The sequence below is a fragment of the Schistocerca gregaria genome, chromosome 1 (genome assembly GCF_023897955.1).
Source record: "Schistocerca gregaria isolate iqSchGreg1 chromosome 1, iqSchGreg1.2, whole genome shotgun sequence".
Lineage (NCBI taxonomy): Eukaryota > Metazoa > Arthropoda > Insecta > Orthoptera > Acrididae > Schistocerca > Schistocerca gregaria.
This window is the reverse complement of record NC_064920.1, coordinates 301,275,572-301,298,043: the sequence shown is the minus strand read 5'-3', so window position 1 is coordinate 301,298,043 and position 22,472 is coordinate 301,275,572. Positions and strand designations below refer to the sequence as shown.

Genomic DNA, 22,472 nt, shown 5'->3' with positions numbered 1-22,472 from the left:
ATCATGGAGCAGTTGTGGCAGCAATGATTACCAAAGTACAAATGACAACCAAAACAAGTATATATGTTAAGCAAACTTGTTAAAAAAGCAGTAGAGTCATACATCAGTGACAAATTCGAAACTTCCAGTGTAGCACACAGCATGTAGAGGAACTATGGTGCAAATTTAAATGAATAGTTGACCATGCACTAGATAGATAGGTACCCAGTAGAAAAGTTCATAATGTGAGGGTCTCTCCATCGTATATAATCACTGTGAAGAACCTTCTAAAGATATGGAGACTACAGCATAATAGGTGTAAAACAAAATGTAGGGCTATAGATAGAGTGTTGCTGAATGAAATGCATTTTACTGTCAAGACAGTGATGCGTCATGCCTTCAGCGACTATTGTAGCAGAATATTTTGTCAAATGATCTTTCACAAAAACCAATGAAATTCTGATTGAATGTAAAGGCTGTTAGTGGCACAAAAATTAGTATCCAGTCATTCATGAATGGGACAGAACTGAAATTGAGAGTAGTAAAGCAATGGCTGAAATGGTTAACTCCATTTTCAACATTTCTTTAAAAAGGAAAACCTGTGATAACTGCCCCAATATAATCCTCATATCACTTAAAATTTGAATGAAATAAGAGTTAGCTTCAGTGGTGTTGAGAACAGCTGAAATAATTAAAATTGAACAAAGCTCCAGGGCCCAATGGAATCCCTATCAGATTCTATAGAGAATTTTTGGCAGAGTTAGCCCCTCTTTTAAATGTAATCTGCCATATAGTTGTTCCTGTGTATATAATTCTCCACAAATTTTCTGAGTCCATGTCTGTGTGCTTGTGTGTTTTAGTGTGTGTGTGTGTGTGTGTGTGTGTGTGTGTGTGTGTGTGAGAGAGAGAGAGAGAGAGAGAGAGAGAGAGAGAGAGAGAGAGAGAGAGAGAGTTGAACATTCAGTATGCTAGTGACATGAACTCAGTTTTTAGTGCATATACTGTATTATGAGTCATTGGATGGCATATGTCCATGGGATATGTTTTTAATTATGCTTATATAATTGTGTAGAAGAAGTCATCCCACACAGATACTGCTGAAAAGGTGTTGTGTGTTACGCTCAGTGCTAATGAAAAATGCCTAATCAATGTAGTGGTGTTAAATTTGTCATATTTTATATTCAGTTGAATGCTGTTTACTTGTAATGAGAGCAAAACACACAGAGTAATAATATATCCAACTACAACTAACCATGGCTACTTTGCCACATGGTGTAGTCTTCACACTTGTATCACATATGAGCCATATAGTTGCTGCTGGAAACATTTTACTGTCACTGTCAAATAATAACTTTGAAATGAATATTACATGAAACTGAGATGATGCTGTTTTCTTTAACATGGCACAAGAGTTTACATTTTAAAATGTTTTGTTAGTTTGGAAAGATAACTAAATTTTTGTTCTCCATTGACACTGGGTATTTTGTAAAATTCCCAATCAGCAGTCTAAGTTTGGATTAACTTCCACTACCAATCACAATCCATATTGAGGGGATCCTTAAGGATGCAGAGTATCTCAAAAACAAGAATAAATATTTATCGAAAGAGATGTATGCTAATGGATGTGGAATAGAAATAAATCTGAAACATATTTTTCTTTAAGAGGTAATAACAGACTTGTCACAGCCATGTAAATGTATGTACGCTGAAGTGCATCAGATAATTCTTTGTATGTTGTAGCTACACATCATCGAGCAGAAAACTGTTTATGACACTTACATTGTTCTCATTGCTTCACTGGAGATGTGCAGAAGTCAGATTTTACATAACACACTGTTTGATTTTATTCACAATTTATATTTCAATTCTTTTTCCTAAGAAATGGAGTAGAAGAAGTAGCCCACCAATAAATCATTCAGATTCCTCTTAAACTGAAATTTATTGTTGGCTAAACTTCTTATGACTGCTGAAAATGCATGTTCCCAAATAATGGTCATTATCTGTTCAGATAGATAACAAGTTCAGACTGCATTTCACAGTTCATCAAATTAGATTAAATAGACAATTAAGTCAACAAATCACTGCTTACTTGATCCTTGTCAAATCTAATCATATTCACAGTTGCTTCTAAACTTTTGATAATTGTAGGAAGAAGAAAACAGCAGCTAGCTCTCTATAAAATAATGGGTCACATTGCTGTTTACTTTTAAGTTTGTTTGGTGTAGAAGAATATTATATGGCAACGCAAATCCCCAGGTCCAGACTGGCAGCAATTCCTCAGGACCCATGGCTGTTCTCAGGAACGGTGCATGAAAATCTTGATCCAGAAGGACGGCACTCACCTGCAGAGCTGGAGACTGCTCTGCGACGTGTTGGCCTTTGGGGAGCTGTGCGAGCTCTTGGTGGTCCTGCTGCTGATGTTGGGCCTGGCGGAAAGAAGCTTAGCACTGGTCAAAGACAGCTGCTATGCTTGGCACGTGCTGTACTGCGCGCAGCAAAGGCAAGGAGTAGTGATACTAGCTGACAAGTTTAACTTTTCAAAAATAATTTTGTTTTTACTTTTTGTGGATGTATTCATAATTAATTCATGCAGCAATGAAGTCAAAGAGAGGTGTTAGCATTAAATACTTTATGGTTTTGTTATTTTATCATCAGATACTTTTCACTTTATTGCACTTAAGCATCATCAGTTGTGTACCACTGTAAATAACTTAATTTGTTATTGTGTGTTGTTAGACTAAAATCTGTTCTTGGCCAAATGCATTAGTTTTTGGTACTTACACACACAGGTCACTATTTGCACACACATACCCGTGGCTGTCCTTTTCCCCTCATGGGCAGTTACAAGTTCAATGATCATCAATAATTAAAAATATTAACAATGTCAATTTAAACAATAATGCTTTATTATCAATACTGAAGACTGAATAATTGTGACATCAGGGCTAAAGCCAAAAAATCGACCTTCAATGTTGGCATAGATATAAATGAATCTTTTTCTGAACCTGTGTCGTAATGACACCAGTGCAACATGTTTGCAGTATGTCAAATGTGGCCATTCGAGAGGGAGTGGGAGCAATATTTTTCAACAAACTAAGGTAGGAGTGTTGGTTATTGTTGCAAATAAGCGTGGACTAATAACTTTCATTGTTCACTCAATTTGTGCTTTCATGATATCAAGTAGTACATACCCATTCTGTTTTAAATGTCTTTTAATTGCTAAAAATGATACTTCATGTTATGTATGTATGTGTTAAATTAAGTCTAGTAGCAACTGATAAGCTAAGAAAAGAAACAGGCCTCAAACTAATTCAAGAAGTACCTATTAGATGAAATTCAACATTTTATATGACTGAAAGATTTTTGCAGGCATGTTCAGCAGTTAATATCAATAATTGCCATGCTGGTGTACCATCCACGCTAACAGCTGCAGGCATTGTAGGCTCTACAGATGATTGTGACAGTCTACTCTTGAAATCCGTTTAGAAAAGTATGTTGCAAGCAGTAAAGTAATCTCAATAACGAATATATTGATTATCAAAATATCTGACATTCATCCAGCATAGAATTTTGAAGAGAGACTGAAGAATAACATCTTAGCAGAAACCAATAACCAACTGGACGTGTTAATACATTAGCCATATCAACATTGCTTGATCCTCGATTTGCTTCAGGATGCTTTTGAATATTTGAAAGCAATCAAAATTATCAGAGGTTTGCTAGCATTTATTGAAACAATTGTCAATGAGGATGGGCAATGCTTTGATACATTACAGGAAAACAGAGAAACCGCCTTTGATTTATGCAGTGAACATTATGAAACAGCACAAGTAAAGAATAATTTGCAAACTGGAACACAAACAAACTTACCATCAGCAAAAGATCACCTTGTGGATCTTAAATGAGACAAATTAAAAGTATGGAATCACATTAGTTCTGCCTGTCCAAGGCTACAAAAAATTCTGTTACATATTTGAGCTGTATGGCTGTATTGCTAGCATCTGAAATACTATTTTCTGCAGTAAGGTATGCTCTCCATCAACAATGAAATATACTGTTTGGGAAACTTCCCTCAGAAATATATTTATGGTCCATAGACAAAAAGTTGTGGAATATCTAACATTAATTATTGCTGTATTTAGTGATAAATAAATATGACGTTAGGTATATTTGTATGTTGCATTTTATGCCATTCTGTAAATTCATCATTTAACATCAATTTTAAAAACATTAATATTTTGTGGTTAGTTATTATCAGCCAGATGTCAGTAATGAAATTGTTATCAGCATCGATGATTTGCCATCACACATCCCTGGTTTCAAGTCTTAGCCCTGCCTTTTCTTCATTTGCATTCATTCTTACAGATTCAGCCTCCTTTTTTATGTCTGCTTATTTGTATTTGGTTATCTGAAATGTCACTGACTCATAAATTGTTGATTATCTTTTCTTTTAATCCATTTCTTTCTCTATTCAAGTGTCTTTCTTTATTCTTATTTGTTTAAAAGAAGAGACAAGTGCAAAATTTGTTATGGCCTGGAATCAGTTGATATATGATCATTTTGTTAGAGACAGGGCAGGGTTACTAATGTTTGAGATGTTGGATTGTGAATCATCTGCTATATTATAGGAAATTTAAATATGGTGACTATGCCAGTGTTTGTCTAGTAATTAGCTTCCCCATGAAAAAACCTGCATCTTGAGTGACAAGTTCAAATGGCACATACATACATATACTGGTTGTTGTGATCCTGCCTTCAGGTGTTTGTTTAAATGGTCATCATTTCTAATGAATTTGCCTGTTCATTCTGTCTTATCAGACATTTCCTTGCATCTAAGAAGTGTACTGCATTTACAGACTACCTACAGTTTCTGAAGACAGGTTGCGGATTGTAATACTCACTTTGTTCTTCAATTGAGATGTGTCATGAAAGTGGTGGACATGTACATCAGGGAGGCATGACAGTAAAACTGAGCACGGGTTTGATCATGTGCAGTCCATAAGCTATACCTATCCAGTGCTGTTCACTTAGTATCAACCTCTAGGGTACATGATTCATTAGAGCTAGTATTTGGCAATGGCAACCGTACACTTGGCAGCAGTGGAAACTAATTAGAACACATGGTTCCAGTAAATATAATATACCTTGTTACCTGACAGTGCAAGCTTACTGTCAGCTAAATTAAGTTTTTTTTGCAAAAAGAAAGAGAAAGCACTGGCATGCAAATGAAAAGTTGACAGAGCCTATTAGTAAAATGTTAATGCTGAGCAAGTAGATTACATGAAAATTAAAGCAGGAGTGATGTGAGGCTGAGATAAAGTATTTAATCCACTTTCTGATCTGTTGATGTGATGTGAATTGATTTGATTTGTACTGGGAGATAAAAACAGAGCAGTTCTACCCCACTATTGTCTGCACCTAAACTGGGTTTGTTGTGCAGTTTCACTCTATTTCGTTCTAGTAAAGCCAACCAACACCCTTAAAGAGTATTAGGAGGCCCTTTACTGGTTCTTTGATTTCGCCCTACTTTGGGGTACATTAAAACAATCGATTTTTAATATGCTATGGATTTCTATTGGCCCAGTATTGTTTCATTCTTTCTGATCATGCTTTCCTTTCTTCTTCAGAGATTTGGATTGTTTGTTTGGTTTTAATTTTGTCTTGGTACCTCTCTTTCTTCTCTTTGGTTAATATATATTTTTCCATACGTATTAGACACAATTTCTTCAGGACTTGATGACCTGAATAACCTATGTCTTCACTGGACTCGCATTCGGGAGGACAATGGTTCAACCCACGTCCGGCCATCCTGATTTATGTTTTTCGTGATTTCCCTGAATCACTCCAGGCAAATGTCCGGATGGTTACTTTGAAAGGGCACGGCCATCTTCCTTCCCCACCCTTCCCTAATCTGATGAGATCGATGACCTCGCTGTTTGGTCTCCCCCCCGAAACAACCCAAGCCAACTCCTATGTCTTATGACCTCCAGTGCTTGGCACTGGAAGTCTACATGTGGTGTGGTTTCATCATCCTCACCACATAGCCTACACATATGGACTTCTTTCTCTATACCCATTCTGTATAGGTATTTCCTAAAGTTTCAATGGCATATCATTAGCCATACCATGAGTTTAGTCTGTCCCCTGTTCGAACCCAAGATTACAGAACTTCCCTTAAAACATGTCTTTGGCTTCATTAGATTGCTATGTTTTTGTTTTTGGATCATAGTCCAGTATTCTACACGCTGCCTTATGATCCAGTTTCATAGTTTTGATTTAGCCATTGCCTTGGTGATGGTTGGGGCAGGTTTCAGTTCAAGAACTGGTGTTGTCACACCTGTCCTGGCCAGCCTACCAGCTTCTTCATTGCCATTGATCCAACCTGACCAGCAGCCCATAATGGTTTTATGCTATTGCACTCCCTTAGTCTCACAGTGACTTTGTAGTATTCTGCAACAATCTTTGATCACATTGCAGAGTCTGGTGTCTGTCTGAATAAATGTAAATACTACAATCTTTGTAGTGCCTTCATAAATTCTCATCTGCACACACCTGAGCTGATACTTCCACCTGTGATACTGTGGCCAGTGTCCCTAGAGAGATTGCATTCCCCATTCTAGGCTGTTCCCAATACACTCTGGACCCAGTGCCTTTTTCTGTTTTCGATCTGTCAATAAACCAAACTATGTCTTCTGCATGGTGTCATGGTTCATTCCTCCACTGCTCTCTACTTCCAATTATTACAACAAAAGGTGTATTAAAACAGTTGGAAGATAATGTATAGTCATCCTGCATTTCCCTGGCCATTCTATATTTAGTACTATCCATATATATGTGTGGGTTCAGGATTTTATGAAGATATCCAGTTATTTCCAGTTTTTAGCCTATATGCTCCTGTTGCTATCTCAATTTTAACCGACAGATATAAGGGGGATACGTTCAGCATGGTCTCTATCCCAGCAGTGGGTGTACTACTACATTCACATTCATGTTCACATTCACATTCACTGCTTATTCCACGTGCTGGGGCAAGTAGGCCAATCTCTGCACCTTGCCAAGATCCTTAGCAGCAATCCTCTTTTTCTACTTTGTTCCACCATACTGTAGCCCTATAATTAATTGTAGTCCTTATTACAGTGGTGTAAGTCCAGTAAATACTCTCAAGGTTTATTTTTTCCACAGTTGCTTCTAGTACTCATAAGAGTACCTTTCACTTTGGAACATGTACAGTATTCTTTATGTGAGGAGTCCATGATAGTTTTACATCCAGAGCTACTCATAGATACTTAACTAACCCCTCTGTAGTTTAAGTTTCATCAAGAAGCATCAGATTTCATCGAGAAGCATAAGATTCCAATACTTGTGCTAGATAAGCTTCCTTGTAAATGGTACAGCACAGTTTTGTTGAGGCTGACCTTTAGATCCTCTGGTGATGTTGATCACAAATTTTTCATTCGCCTTTCTTCTGCTCAGAATGACCTACGTCCAACTACACAATTATGGTGGTCTCAATGCCACACTCTTCTGCACCTCTAACCATGGATTCAAAAGTCATACTACTAAAAGACCCCTTAGTATCCAGGAAAATCCAGAGATAAATTTCCTGAAAGTGCAGCGCTTTTTCCACCTTCCCAACATGTTGGTGAAGTGCTGTTTCACATGGTTGGCCTGGTTGATATTGCATGTTGGTTTATGTGTAGAGGAACCTTAGTTGGCCTCCTTTCCCTAATGTACTCATTAACCAGTTTTTCTAATATCTTTAAAAGAAACAAGAACAGTCTGAACAGTCTCATATCCTTGGCATTGATATGATCAGTTATCCCTGGGTTTATAATGAAAACAATCCTCATTGTCCTCTAAGCATCAGGTATCATCATCATCATTTTGTTGGGCCTTTGCCCCACTGCAATGCGGGGTCAGCCTTGTTACTATGAATTTGGCAATGTTAGTGTCAGAGGTGGCCGGTTGCCCTTCCTGTCTCCACCCCATACCCCCCTGGGACAGAAGTAGTGCACCCCAGCTGTCTGTGTCCAGTGTAAGCCATGAAATAGTGTGAATGCTTTCAAATGCCTGTGAGTCGTGTAACTGAGGTGGGACATGGGGACCAGCCTTGTATTCACCTAGCGAGATGTGGAAAACCACCTAAAAGCAACATCCAGGCTGGCTGGCACACTGGCCCTCATTGTTAATCCGCTGGGCAGATTTAATCCGGGGCCGGTGCGCCTACTCGTGTCCAGGAAGCAGCCCATTAGTGCTCTCGGCTAACCTAGCTTGTCATCTAAGCATCAGGCATGATTCCCGCTAACCCTAAACAGCTGTAACTCTAAATGGTCCTGCCCACTGTGAAAAATCTTGTCATTGTTTTCTGTTAGCCTATTAGCTTTTCTCTCACTAGGGACAATTTTGCTTAGCATCTTGCCAGTACTAGTGTTATGTGATATTTGTTCACTTAATGCATCTGGTTGGGCTACACAAAAAATAGCTGTTTTAAAACATATTACTTTACTCCAGTTAAGTGGTCACATCCACACTCCAGCACTGGCCCAATGGTAAAAGACTGCAAGCAACGTGTATATGGGCCCCTCACCACTTGCACTGCTTCAGCCAGATTCTGACACACAAACTAGTCTGTCCAAAGTAACAATGATTTCTACAACTTTCCCACATTCTGGCATTGTAAGACTGTTTTCTATGGCTAAGTGTCTTTGTTCTTGAGCAAATATAACTATTGTATTTTAATTCTATGGAAAATGCTTGTAAGACATAGGTTGCATGGATACGCTACGTAAGCATACTGATTTCCTGTGCGAATAACCAACGTGCGAAAATGGTATCTTTGCATTATTTCAGAGAGCCTCTATAATGTTGTCTGCCACTGATCATCGATGTTATTGTAATGTTATAATTATAATTACCCCATCCCCCTCCCCCCCCCCCCCTCCGAGTTTTTGACCAAATCACAAATGAAGGACAAAATCTCTTAATGGTTAGTCTGAGGAACATGAAATATTTAAAAATGATATTTACTTCTAGTTCGAACCAATACTTAAACAGTACTGTTGAATGAAAATATATGTTCACAGTGGGCATTCCAGTGTTAAATAAATAAATAGTAAACAATACATAAGACTATATGCCAGAAATGTGGAAGATGAATTACTCTCCATTCCATGTTAAATATAAACATCCAAATTTGTATTTAAAAGGCTTAAGATTTACAAATATACAATGTAATGCTTTAAAATTAATTTACTCTCGTGCCACACAAAATTTCTCCGACAACAACATGTGACATTTGTCAGTTTCATAAATGAGTTCCTTCTTTTTCCTGTAAAAATATACATATATGTGAACTTTACACCAATGAAGCACATTTTGCATTCTTTTGTGCACTCTGTTTTCACTTTCATTATCTGCAGCATAAACTTTCAGCACTCACTGACACATTATGTTTCATCAGTCTTGCCCCTTGCAACAGTTGAGTCAATATGTCCAATCCAGAGTCCACTTCATTGACAGTCCAATTATCACACACTGCATCCACAAGCAAAATGTGCTGGACTAAAAAAAAGCACAGTATCAGTTTTGGTTTGTGGCCCATCGATCCTCCTTAATATACATACTTAGACCCCAATATGTGAAACAAACTAAGATATTCTAAAGAAACTCACATTCACTGAAATATTACTGTGATAAGCCAACAAGGAAAACAAAACAAAGTGCAAGAAATGCACAAATCAAACCTTCAGTTTGGGAATCAATTCTCAAAGCAACATGAAAAATGAAAAATAATTCCCAGCTGTGATATCGTAGCAGTCCTTTCAGCATCAACAAAACAAAGTCCAATTCCGTGTCTGACAAGAAAATTAATCATTAATCCCCAACTATTTCCCTCATAAATCAAATGGCTCATTTTACCCTCCTGCTTGTGGATAGCACCATATATAACTTAAAATCTAAGGAACAACAAAAAATTTTAAATGATCTTGATAAAATGACACAAAGTGTTATTACAAAGTCACTGATCAACAAATACTCATTCTTTTTTTAAACATTATAAAAAACTATTAAAACACGCACGCACACACACACACACACACACACACACACACACACACACACACACACACACACACTCCAGTTTCACTCACTTCAACATATTCCATCATGGTCCTTCTTCCTTATACAGCTTTATCTCATTTATATTTCTCAGCCCAAGTATTTTGTTTGTCTGTGGGCAAACCAAACAGTATGCATTTATATGTGGACTTGCCATCACCTCAAAAGACCCATAATATAATTCAAAAATTTTTTTTGTCTCCTTGTTGTGTTCTGTTGACTTTTTCTTTGTCCTCACCAACACCAGATCCCCAACTCTCATCTCTGTCACCTTTACCTTTCTGTAATGTCTTTGCTTTGTTTGCATTGCTCCTCCAACTCTTCTCATCTCATTACGCGGGGGGGGGGGGGGGGGGGGGGGGGGGAATCAACATGTTCAGAGAACAGATTTGGTTACTTTGTGTTGAACTCCACCTCCCATGGTGAAAACCCCATTGAGCTATGCTTCACACAGTTCATTACAGTTTCAAAATCTTTTTAGATATTGCACCCAAGAACTATGTTTGTTGCCACAGTGTGTTCTGCAGAGCCATCCCAATTCTCTCATATATTGTTCTGCTGGATTGTACAAGGAATGATACACTGAGATTCATATATGCTTTATCCCTGCAGTGTCTGTAAACTTAATATAAGCATTACTAGTGAATTGGGATCCATTGTCATTTAAAATAGCTTTTGGTACATTCATGAAAAGAAAATACTCTTATGTGAACTTGGAAATCAGACTCTTACTGGTAGTCTGTCTGATTGCATACAGCTTGATGTATTTACTAAATATATCCACTGTTACAAAAATGTATTTGCATCCACCTCTTCCAGTTGGCAGTGCCCCAGAAAGATCAACTGCTACCAGATCTCCATCCTTCTCTGGTATTATACAGTGTAAGTATCCCTGCCTGTGCACCTGGCTTATCTTAACTCTCTGACAGGTGTCAGAACTCTCAAGTTGTTTCCGTTCTTGTCTAACCATATTACTGAACACAACATTTTCCCTCATTATTTCAGTGCATTTTTGAGGTCCATAATGTCCATAGCTCAGGTGCACATGCTGAGTTAAATAATTGACATGGTCCTCTGGAAAATATAACTTCCATTCACCACTGTTTTTGCTCGTCCTCTTGAACAATGTCATATTTATTCAAATTTTCCTCCTCCCTAGTTCCCAGGCACTTGTTTATCTGTTGTGGTTTGTGATCCTGAGCCTGTGGTCTTCTTATGTCCCTACATACTCCTCTGATATTTCTCACTCTTGGCAAACTCTTTATATATAGCATTTTAAATTCTTTATTTCCATTCTCTTCCTCTGTTAACATATCCCCAGTCCCCACTGGTAATCTCGAAAAAGCATCAGCCACAACAATTTCAGTTATCTTTATGTAATGGATGGTGTAATTAAATTGCTGCAGGAATATAGCCCACCTCATTAGTTTGATGTTTAACAATTTACATTCATGTAAATAGCCCAATGCTTTATGATCAGTGAAAACAATCACTTCATGACCCAGTAGAGTTTCTGAAGTTAGTGAATGCCCACACAACTGCTAACAACTCCTTTTCAGTGATCCCATATCTCCGCTCATGTTTTGAAAGTGGTCTCAATGCAAAAGCTTTACTCCTCAGTTCTTCATGTCCACCTACAACTTTATTCTGTGACAGTGGCACTCCCAAACCATAATCACTGCTGTCAGTGTGCAAACAGTAAGGCACAGTTGTATCTGGGTGGTACAGTAATCCATTGCTACTTGAATGATCCTTTACCTCCTGAAAATCTTTGGTGCAATCCTGTGTCCACATCCAAGTTGCCTGTTTCTTTAGTAACTTGGTTAGGTTTGTTGAGTTTAGACTCTGATTCCTGATAAACTTTTGATAGAAATCATGCATTCCTAAAAAGGACTTTCATTGCTTCTTGTTATTAGGAATTGGGCACTTAGCTATAGCCTCTATTCTGTCTTTCTTTAGTATCTTTCCTGTGGGTGTGATAACATGTCCCAAGAATTCCATCTCCTTCCTAGCAAACTGACACTTGCTTAGTTTTAGCTTCATTCCACCCCTTCTAAGGACACCTAACACTTCCCTCACTAGATGACAGTGACTTTCCCATTCAACAGATGCCATCAATATGTCGTCCACATAGATTGTCAGTTTGCTCGAAGGCTCTCTATGTAAAACATGATGTAATGTTCTTATACAAACAGTCACAGACATTTTCAGACCAAAAGGAACTACCTTAAATTGGTAGCATCTGCCACCATATGAGAAAGCAGTATACTGCCTACTCTTCTTGGCTAAGGGAATTTGCCAGAAACCAAATGTCAGATCCACACTTGACATTATTTCAGCATAGTGGAACTGATAGAGCAGATCATCCATATTTTCTGGATGGTCTGTTCGCCTACAGATTATGGGATTCAGCTTTCTAGCATCTCACACAAGCCTCACTGATTTATCCTTCTCGTTGACAACAACTAGTGGATTATTGTATTGACTATTGCTTCCTTCTATTATCCCTATCTTCAGAATTCTTTCCAGATCAATTTTAACTCCCTCCCTTAGTGCAACAGCAATATGGTATGGTCTCTGCATGAATGGTTCATGTGGCTTAACATTTATAACACATTCAAAGTCTTTCACCCTTCCTCACCCATCATAAAATACATCATCATTTTCGCACAGCAGATCATGCAGCTCCTTTCTTTGTCCTTCACATTACTTTGGTATTATCAGTTTTGTGTTTAATTTCTAACATTGTCTTCATCGGATCTGTGTGGCTTCCTCTCCACTGTTCACTATTTTCTCTTGGCCTTTGACCCACTACAAGTGATGCTATCATCATTTTCCCTGTTAATGACATGTTGTAGTCTATAACTAAATTAGCCCCACTTTCATCTATATTTAGCTGGTTTCTTTTACAGTCTAGAACAGCTCCTACTTTGGTTATCCAATTGATACCAATAATAAAATTCATACAGAGTTCAGGAATAACCATACATATGTGATTAAACTCAATATCAGCTATCTTAAAACGCAGCATTACCTTGCTCCTAACAGGTTTGGTTAACCTGGTAGTTGTACCTCTAATCTGCATTCCAACAACTGGCAATTCCATAATTTGTGTAATGGATTTCAGATGTTCATAAAACTTTTAAGAGATTCCACAGATCTCACCGCCTGAATCAAGAAATGCTTCAGTCTTAAACCCTCCAACACTCACTTTAATTTTTGGTTGTAATTGTACTGCCCTATTACTTTCTAAAAGTTTCTTCCTCAAGCAGATCCTTCTCACCACTTTGAAATTCATCTTAGAACCTTCCTTGGTATTAATACTTAATTCACCCTCTATGTAATTCACTGCCTTTTGCTACTATGAAAACTAATATTGCAATTTCATTTAACACAGTCTACTACTACATTTACACCTCTACTGCTTGTATCTCATGCTGTACTGACAACACGATGCAAAACATTGCTGTCTAACACACCAATTTCATCAAAAAATTCCTCAGTAGCTGCCAATAATTTCATATTTATTTCATTTTCCCCATGACAAATTTTTTCTCCACTGTACTTTAGTATTTCTGGTGGCCTGGTCTTTTCTTGTTTCTCTAAACTTCTGACCACTTTTATAAATTCTTCACTAATTTCATCTAGCCCTGACTTTGGTACCCAGAAAGATGAAATTCCATTTTGTTTACAATTTTCACTCATACCCTTACTTATTGCTACCTCTACATTTCCATATGCTTTAGATACATCTGCTAGTGCTTGAAGAACTATTTACACCAATAACATTTACATTACACACAGGATTTGCCTCTGCAGCACTACTGGTTACATCAAAGACATCTGAGGCATTGCTCCCAATAATGGCTTTAGAAAGATCTGCAGTAATACCACTTACACCATTAATATTATTAGATGGATCTGCTTCAACTGCTCTATTTACTGCATACTTTACACTAGCATCAACTTCACCAATAACACATGCAACATCACAACTGTCTTGACACAAGATTCAAAATTTGCATCACTGTTGACAACATTTGAAATATCACTTATAAACCACCACAAGGAATATTTTTGCACATGAAGGATCCACCCTTCCAACATTTGCATGCATAGAAACACAACTGCCAGTTACTTCATTTACAATTTTCTCATGCTGCTCAATATATTAATGCACACACTCCCAACTTGTCAGCTACAGTATTGGAACAATCAGCACTATGATGATACCTCAGAATTGCTGGACTATCATTGCCATTGTCATGAATATTTGAATCTTCACTATTCATCCCATCACTTGATTCAGCCCATTGGGTTCTACACATGGCTGGTGACTACTTTGAAGGATAGTGACATGCGCAAACATGTAACTCTTTTGTATCGGTTGTGGATAAATAGTTCCCAGTATTTAAGTTCCAACCCTTGTACATTCCTTTTTTACACTTCTTTATGATTTGACAGTTTTCTAAATTTGAGGTCAGAGTGGCAGACGTGATTGTGTCTGAAATTTCTTTGAAATCTACAGGATTCCTTATCGATGTTCTGACTTAAAATAATCGTAATTGAGGTCTATCTTATATGAGCTGTAGTCTGTCTTCTTAGGTTTCCTATAGACCATAATCTGTTTAACACCTATTTCAACATCAAACATAATCAGGGTGTTTACACTCAGGAACAACCAGGAAATCTGGGAAAAGCATGGGAATTTTTTATAATTTCGGGAATTTTTCATTGTTTTAGCCTTGAGTTAAATTTTTGTAATTTTGACTGGTAAAAACTGATAATCGAACAAAGAATTTTACTGTATCACGCTACTACAAAATAATGGGGCAGCAATAAAATGTAAACGACAGAATAAAATCAAAATAAAACTTCAGTTGCAAAGGAATGCGCCATTTACAACAACAATACACAGTGTGCAAACAAGCGCCTGCCTAAAGCGAAATGTGCCAAAGACTCTAGGACAAAGGCAGTACACTTCATAACAGCAAACTACTTCTGGAGAGTGTGACATCATAACTGTTTCATTAAGTTGATTTTGAGCAGTTGCCAGTGGGCTCCAGTACATGCGCTTCTACTTCTGGCCACTTGAAGTGTGGTTGCAGTAGTAGCAAAAGCAGTCGTGCTACCCATAAAATTTTTTCCGGTGTGCCTAAGCTGCCAGATTCGCATATGTGCAGAGCAGTCTGGGTTACAGTGGGGAGGGGTTAGTGACCCATGATTATTTTTAATGATTTTTGCTATTTTCTCTTCATTTCTCATGAAATAAAATGGATTCCTGTGACCAGGAGCTATCAAGTGAATAAAATGTATTCACATAATTGTTGTTGGTTTGATGCAGCTCTTCATGCTACTCTATCCTGTGCAAGCTTCTTCATCTCCCAGTACCTACTGCAACCTACACCCTTCTGAATATGCTTGGTGTATTCATCCCTTGGTCTCCCTCTACGATTTTTACCCTCCATGCTGCCCTCCAATGCTAAATTGGTGATCCCTTGATGCCTCAGAACATGTCCTACCAACCGATCCCTTTTTCTAATCAAGTTGTGCCACAAACTTCTCTTCTCCCCAGTCCTATTCAACACCTCCTCATTAGTTATGTGATCTACCCATCTAATCTTCAGCATTCTTCTGTAGCACTACATTTCGAAAGCATCTATTCTCTTCTTGTCTAAACTATTTATCGTCCATGTTTCACTTCCATACATGGCTACACTCCATACAAATACTTTCAGAAACGACTTCCTGACACTTAAATCTATACTCGATGTTAACAAATTTCTCTTCTTCAGAAATCCTTTCCTTGCCATTGCCAGTCTACATTTTATATCCTCTCTACTTCGACGATCATCAGTTATTTTGCTCCCCAAACAGCAAAACTCCTTTAATACTTCACATAATTTTGGAAGGCTAAAATATGTTATTAGTTTCGGTTTTCTGATGTTATTTCATTTCCACATTTGTGGCAGTCAAGCCTTTATTGCCTTGCACAACAACAAAGTTATTTTTGTCAGTTTGCTAAACAAAACTGGCTTTTATTAACTTTTTCTACAGATGCAGTCAATTTATAAGAAACAAAATGTTTCATTCAATACTATTGGCTAGTTTTAACTGTTCACTGAATTTCAAGTGAACATTTTCATCTTCTGGCATGTACAGTGAAACCCTGCTGTTACACTTTTCAAGGGAGTATTTATAACTGTATGGGAAGTAGAAACGTTTGACTTAATGTCAAACGTCATAATCGATGTTTTTGGAAAGCCTGCAGCTTTTAGTAATTAATTAGATAATGAAATACTGCACTAGTCAAGTATTTTTTCATGCTTAACGATGTGTTTTGAGAATTTTTAATTTCAAATATCATAATCAAATTCATTATTTAAATAATGAAATACTGCGCTAGTTAGTATTTTTTCATGCTTAACGACGCATTTTGAGAATTTTTTCTCATTGTCAAGTGAAAATATATGCATAAGTATTTTGTGTGGTCTTTGAATATGCGCTACTCTGCCTCTCATGCACTGTAGTTGTCTTTCTGAGACTATCAGGTACTGTACCTCCTCAATTACGTAGAAAATCACACGTACACAAACTATCACTCACACTATTTGTGTAACATCACAAAAAATAATATGAAAATACTGCAACTGACAATGAGAACAAATTCTCGAAACATTTTTTGCTCAGCATGAAAAAATACATAACCCGCATTGTGTTTAAACAAAAAACATTTGAACAATACAAAGTGAATGATGGTGTCAACTAACACTACAAGAGGCCAAACACCGAAATACAGTAAATATGGTTCGACAAAGGTGTCATGGTGATCACAGCAATCACGAAAGTGCATTTGCGTGGTACAGAGTGGAGATGGGTTGTTCGCAAACTAACGGCTCCAAAGGAACGATTCACCGAGATGAAAAGAATGAGTGAGGAATGAATTCTAAGGAACGGTCTTTCATAGTTGGCTTCAGTCATGGCTTTCTACTTAAAGTTCCTGGGAACAGGAAACATTTGGTCTCATTCCTGCAATGGCACGTTGGCCAGTCTCATTCCAACCTCAGCCCAATTCCTGTCTACCTCACTCTCAGTTGCAGCTCTCTACTTATAGTTCCCAGGAATGGGAAACGGTCGGTATCGTTCCTGAACAGCACATCGGCCAGTCTCGTTCCAGCCTCTGTTACATTTCCATCTGTCTTGGTCTTGCTCAGCTGGCCTTGTCCTTCTTCGTGTGGTCACTAGTTGCAGTTCCACAACTTCAGTATTGAGTTGTTGTTGTTCATTTCATTTGCTTCACCCGCCCATTCTAGATCCGTTTCAAACCTTTTTTGAACTCTGAACTTCTGGTTCTTTTCATATTCTGTTCAGCATCCACAACTGGTAATTAAAATATTTTTTATGATTATGTAAATTACATAAAAATTACGTGGTATGTAATACATACATCTTTTCAGGTAACGAAACGGTGTATCAGCTTACTTCACTATTTCGATAAACAGCAGAAGAAATATTTGTAAAAAGACTAGATTTTTTGTTATTACACATGCGAAGGTTGTCGGCATGGCACACACAAGTGGCCATTTTCTGTCTTTTTTTGATCCAAGGTAAAAGAGTAGGTTCATTGTTATGGAAGGCAGACCGACTTACAACCAAATGAAGCCCGCACTTTGTAATCAAGTGTATGGTATCACATTTTGTAAAGAGAATATGATAACTCCTACAATATTATTTTGGTAGCACAGGGTGGCCCACAAAAAATCTGCCCCGAGTAATAGTATACCGTGACGTCGTCGTGTTGTATTGTAAGGTGCCACATATACCATTTGTATATGTATACGTGTATGTCGTTGTTGTCATATCTTCTTTCCCTCATCTATATAAGAGCATGAGAAATGTTTATGGTTGTGTTTACTTATTTATTGTTGACAAAACACAACTACACGGCCACGATACCACCTGATTCCAGAATAGCTAGCTTAATATAGTATGAAAATAGTGGGTTTTGATGCAGCGTTATTTAAGTGTGATTTTATTCTTCGTTTAATCTTTGAGAGACTAAGAACCAGCTACTCTTAATCAGGCCCAAAATGTAACTTGTAATGAGAGCACCTACGACCAGTCTGTCACAATATTAATAATACGTAAGGCTCTACACCACTATAAGAAAATATTACTGTTAATGAAATAACAAAATATACGAATAAACTTCTTCATATCTTTCCTTTTATTCAATCAAATGCTTTCTAATGTTTATTTCGCACACACAAATCATTCACACCTCGACGTAGAGTGTAAATGTGTGCATGAAAAATAGTACTCTGTTTCTGCTGATAACCACGTATGAGCTTTTGGGTTGCTAGGTTACTTCGATCAACAGGATTTATATTGGATTTTGAAACTGATCTTTCTGCCCAAACTTACATCCCCCACAATGGCCCATCAGCCGTGGGATAACCATAAAATATTCTACCGTTTCGCGATAATTAAGAATCCATGTAAATTGTATTGTTGTGAGTTTAAAGCAAACCATTGGCGGCACGAAAGCAGTCTTGATACCGCATCACACTCGCGATGCTTACTAGCCTGTCACGAAATTGACCTGCATACATCTACAATCAATTCCAAGGTCATAATTTTCCCCACATGCTTGTGTGCAATTGAACTTCATCAAATCAAGTATTTCTCGAATCGAATTCACTGATCTGGACACTGATCTTTCATAAACGCACAATTAACACTCTTTTTCTAAGAGTAAAAGAATGATGTCACGTCATCTACATAGTTAGTAAAATATTATTCCAAATGTCCTCAAACATTTATCATCATTATATTTTAATGTTGTTGTTGTTGTTGTCGTTGTTGTGGTCTTCAGTCCACAGACTGGTTTGATGCAGCTCTCCATGCTACTCTATCCTGTGCAAGCTTCTTCATTCCCCAGTACCTACTGCAACATACATCCTTCTGAATCTGTTTAGTGTGTACATCTCTTGTTCTCCCTCTATGATTTTTACCCTCCACGCTGCCCTCCAATACTAAATTGGTGATCCCTTGATACCAGCCGATCCCTCCTTTCAGTCAAGTTGTGCCACAAATTTCTCTTCTCTTCAATTCTATTCAATACCTCCTCATTAGTTATGTGATCTACACGTCTAACATTCAGCATTTTTCTGTAGCACCACATTTCGAAAGCTTCTATTCTCTTGTTGTCTAAACTATTTATCGTCCATGTTTCACTTCCATACATGGCTACACTCCATACAAATACTTTCAGAAAAGACTTCATGACACTTAAATTTATACTCGATGTTAACAAATTTCTCTTCTTTGGAAACCCTTTACTTTCCATTGCCAGTCTACATTTTATATCCTCTCTACTTCGACCATGAAACTGTCGTTCCAACTATTGTTATTTTGTAATAAAACCTGGCATAGTTCAAATAAAGTAGTCACTTTTTTGTATATATATAATAGTCAAATTCCTACAGGTGTCTTCAGTTGTCTAATATGAGTATGATTCCAATAGTGCCATTTGTTGGATGCAGAAGTTCCGCTGTTCACCGTGTCTGTCTCAATTTGGGTGTTTCTAATACCATTTTTCTTTCTGGATGTGCTTGCTTGCTGCTACTTGATATAAAAAGTAATACGAAAAACTCATAAGTTCATCATTCACTTTCGATTTATTTCACAGGGAAGTACAACTTTGTTCCACGACTGCGTCTCAACCAGCCACAGCCGACTCTCCAAGTGACAAAGAATGACTCTAGCTTCAAAGATATTCCACTCGACACGCAAACTTCCGCTTGTAATAAGTCTCTTTGATATTGTTCGTCATATCCACCAATATCAATCAATATATTGCAATTTTTAAACATAATAGTAAATTAACATAAAAAATAAGTAGATTATACCGAGCGAGGTGGCGCAGTGGTTAGCACACTGGACTCGCATTCGGGAGGACGACGGTTCAATCCTGTCTCCGGCCATCCTGATTTAGGTTTTCCGTGATTTCCCTAAATCGCTTCAGGCAAATGCCGAGATGGTTCCTTCGAAAGGGCACGGCCAATTTCCTTCCCCATCCTTCCCTCACCCGAGCTTGCGCTCCGTCCCTAATGACCTCGTTGTCGACAGGACATTAAACACTGATCTCCTCCTCCTCCTAAGTAGATTATAATTTATAAAAATTCCGACAAAAATATAAGAAAAAAAACATTCACCACTTTGCCCACTAAATTCGGTATCGATAACTTCAGTTGAAAATAATACATCTCCCAGATCCATTACAACCATCATCAGTTATTTTGCTCCCCAAATAGCAAAACTCCTTTACTACTTTAAGTGTCTCATTTCCTAATCTAATTCCCTCAGCATTACCCAACTTAATTCGAGTACATTCCATTAGCCTCATTTTGCTTTTGTTGATGTTCATCTTATATCCTCCTCTCAAGACACTGTCCATTCTGTTCAACTGCTCTTCTAAGTCCTTTGCTGTCTCTGAGAGAATTACAATGTCATCAGCAAACCACAAAGTTTTTATTACTTCTCCATGAATTTTAATACCTACTTCGAATTTTTCTTTTGTTTCCTTCACTGCTTGCTCAATATATAGATTGAATAACATCGGGGAGAGGCTACAAACCTGTCTCACTCCCTTCCCAACCACTGCTTTCCTTTCATGTCCCTTGACTCTTATAACTGCCTGCTGGTTTCTGTACAAATTGTAAATAGCCTTTCGCTCCCTGTATTTTACCCCTGCCACCTTCACAATTTGAAAGAGAGTATTCCATTCAACATTGTCAAAAGCTTTCTCTAAGTCTACAAATGCTAGAAACATAGGTTTGCCTTTTGTTAATCTTTCTTCTAAGACAAGTCGTTGGGTCAGTATTGCCTCATGTGTTCCAACACTTCTACAGAATCCATACTGATCTACCTCGAGGTCGGCTTCTACTAGTTTTTCCATTCGTCTATAAAGAATTCGCATTAGTATTTTGCAGCTGTGACTTATTAAACTGATAGTTTGGTAATTTTCACATCTGTCAACACCTGCTTTCTTCGGCATTGGAATTATTATCGTCTTCTTGAAGTCTGAGGGAATTTATCCTGTCTCATACATCTTTCTCAGCAGATGGTAGAGTTTTGTCAGGTCTGGCTCTGCCAAGGCTGTCATTATTTCTAATGGGGTGTTGTCTACTACTGGGGCTTTGTTTTGACTTAGGTCTTTCAGTGCTCTGTCAAACTCTTCACGCAGTATCATATCTCCCATTTCATCTTCATCTACAATCTCTTCCATTTCTATAATATTGTCCTCAAGAACATCACCCTTATATTGACCCTCTATATACTCCTTCCACCTTTCTGCTTTCCCCTCTTTGCTTAGAACTGGGTTTCCATTTGAGCTCTTGATATTCATGCAAGTCATTCTGTTTTCTCCAAAGGTCTCTTTAATTTTCCTGTTGGCAGTGTCTATCTTCCCCTAGTGATACGCGCTTCTACATCCTTACATTTGTCCTCTAGCCATCCCTGCTTAGGCATTTTGCACTTCCTGTTAATCTCATTTTTGAGAGGTTTGTATTCCTTTTTGCCTGCTTCACTTACTGCAGTTTTGTATTTTCTCCTTTCATCAATTAAATTCAATATCTCTTCTGTTACCCGAGGTTTTCTAGTAGCCCTTATCTTTTTACCTACTTGATCCTCTGCTACCTTCACTATTTCGTCTCTCAAAGCTACCCATTCTTCTTCTACTGTATTTCTTTCTCCCATTCTTGTCAGTCATTCCCTAATGCTATCCCTGAAGCTCTCTACAACCTCTGGTTCTTTCTGTTTATCCAGGTCCCATTTCAATTTCCCACCTTTTTGCAGTTTCTTCAGTTTTAACCTACAGTTCATAACCAATAGATTGTGGTCAGAGCCCACATCTGCCCTGGAAATGTCTTACAATTTAAAACCTGGTTCCTGTATCTCTGTCTTACCATTATATAATCTATCTGATACCTTCCAGTATCTTCCATGTGTACAACCTTCTTTCATGTTTCTTGAACCAAGTGTTAGCTATGATTAAGTTATGCTCTGTGCAAAATTCTACCAGGCGGCTTCCTCTTTCATTCCTTATTTCCATTCCATATTCACCTACTAAGTTTCCTTCTCTTCCTTTTCCCTACTGTCGAGCTCCAGTCACCCATAACAATTAAATTTTCATTCTCTTCACTATCTGAATAATTTCTTTTATCTCATCATACATTTCATCAATCTCTTCGTCATCTGCGGAGCTAGTTGGCATATAAACTTGTACTACTGTGGTAGGCGTGTTCTTCATATCTATCTTGGCCACAATAATGTGTTCACTATGCTGTTTGTTGTAGCTTACCCACATTCCT

General features: G+C 37.7%; 1 protein-coding gene across 2 annotated transcripts in view; it reads left to right on the top strand.

The window, feature by feature from the left end:
• Positions 1-22,472, top strand: part of LOC126342120 (ATP-binding cassette sub-family C member 10) — a 371,444-nt gene that overhangs the window by 301,624 nt on the left and 47,348 nt on the right. For both annotated transcript variants that reach the window (XM_050001827.1, XM_050001828.1), the window contains one exon: positions 2,236-2,479. In XM_050001827.1, coding sequence (XP_049857784.1) covers positions 2,236-2,479 — 244 coding nt within the window. The remainder of the gene's footprint in view (positions 1-2,235; positions 2,480-22,472) is intronic.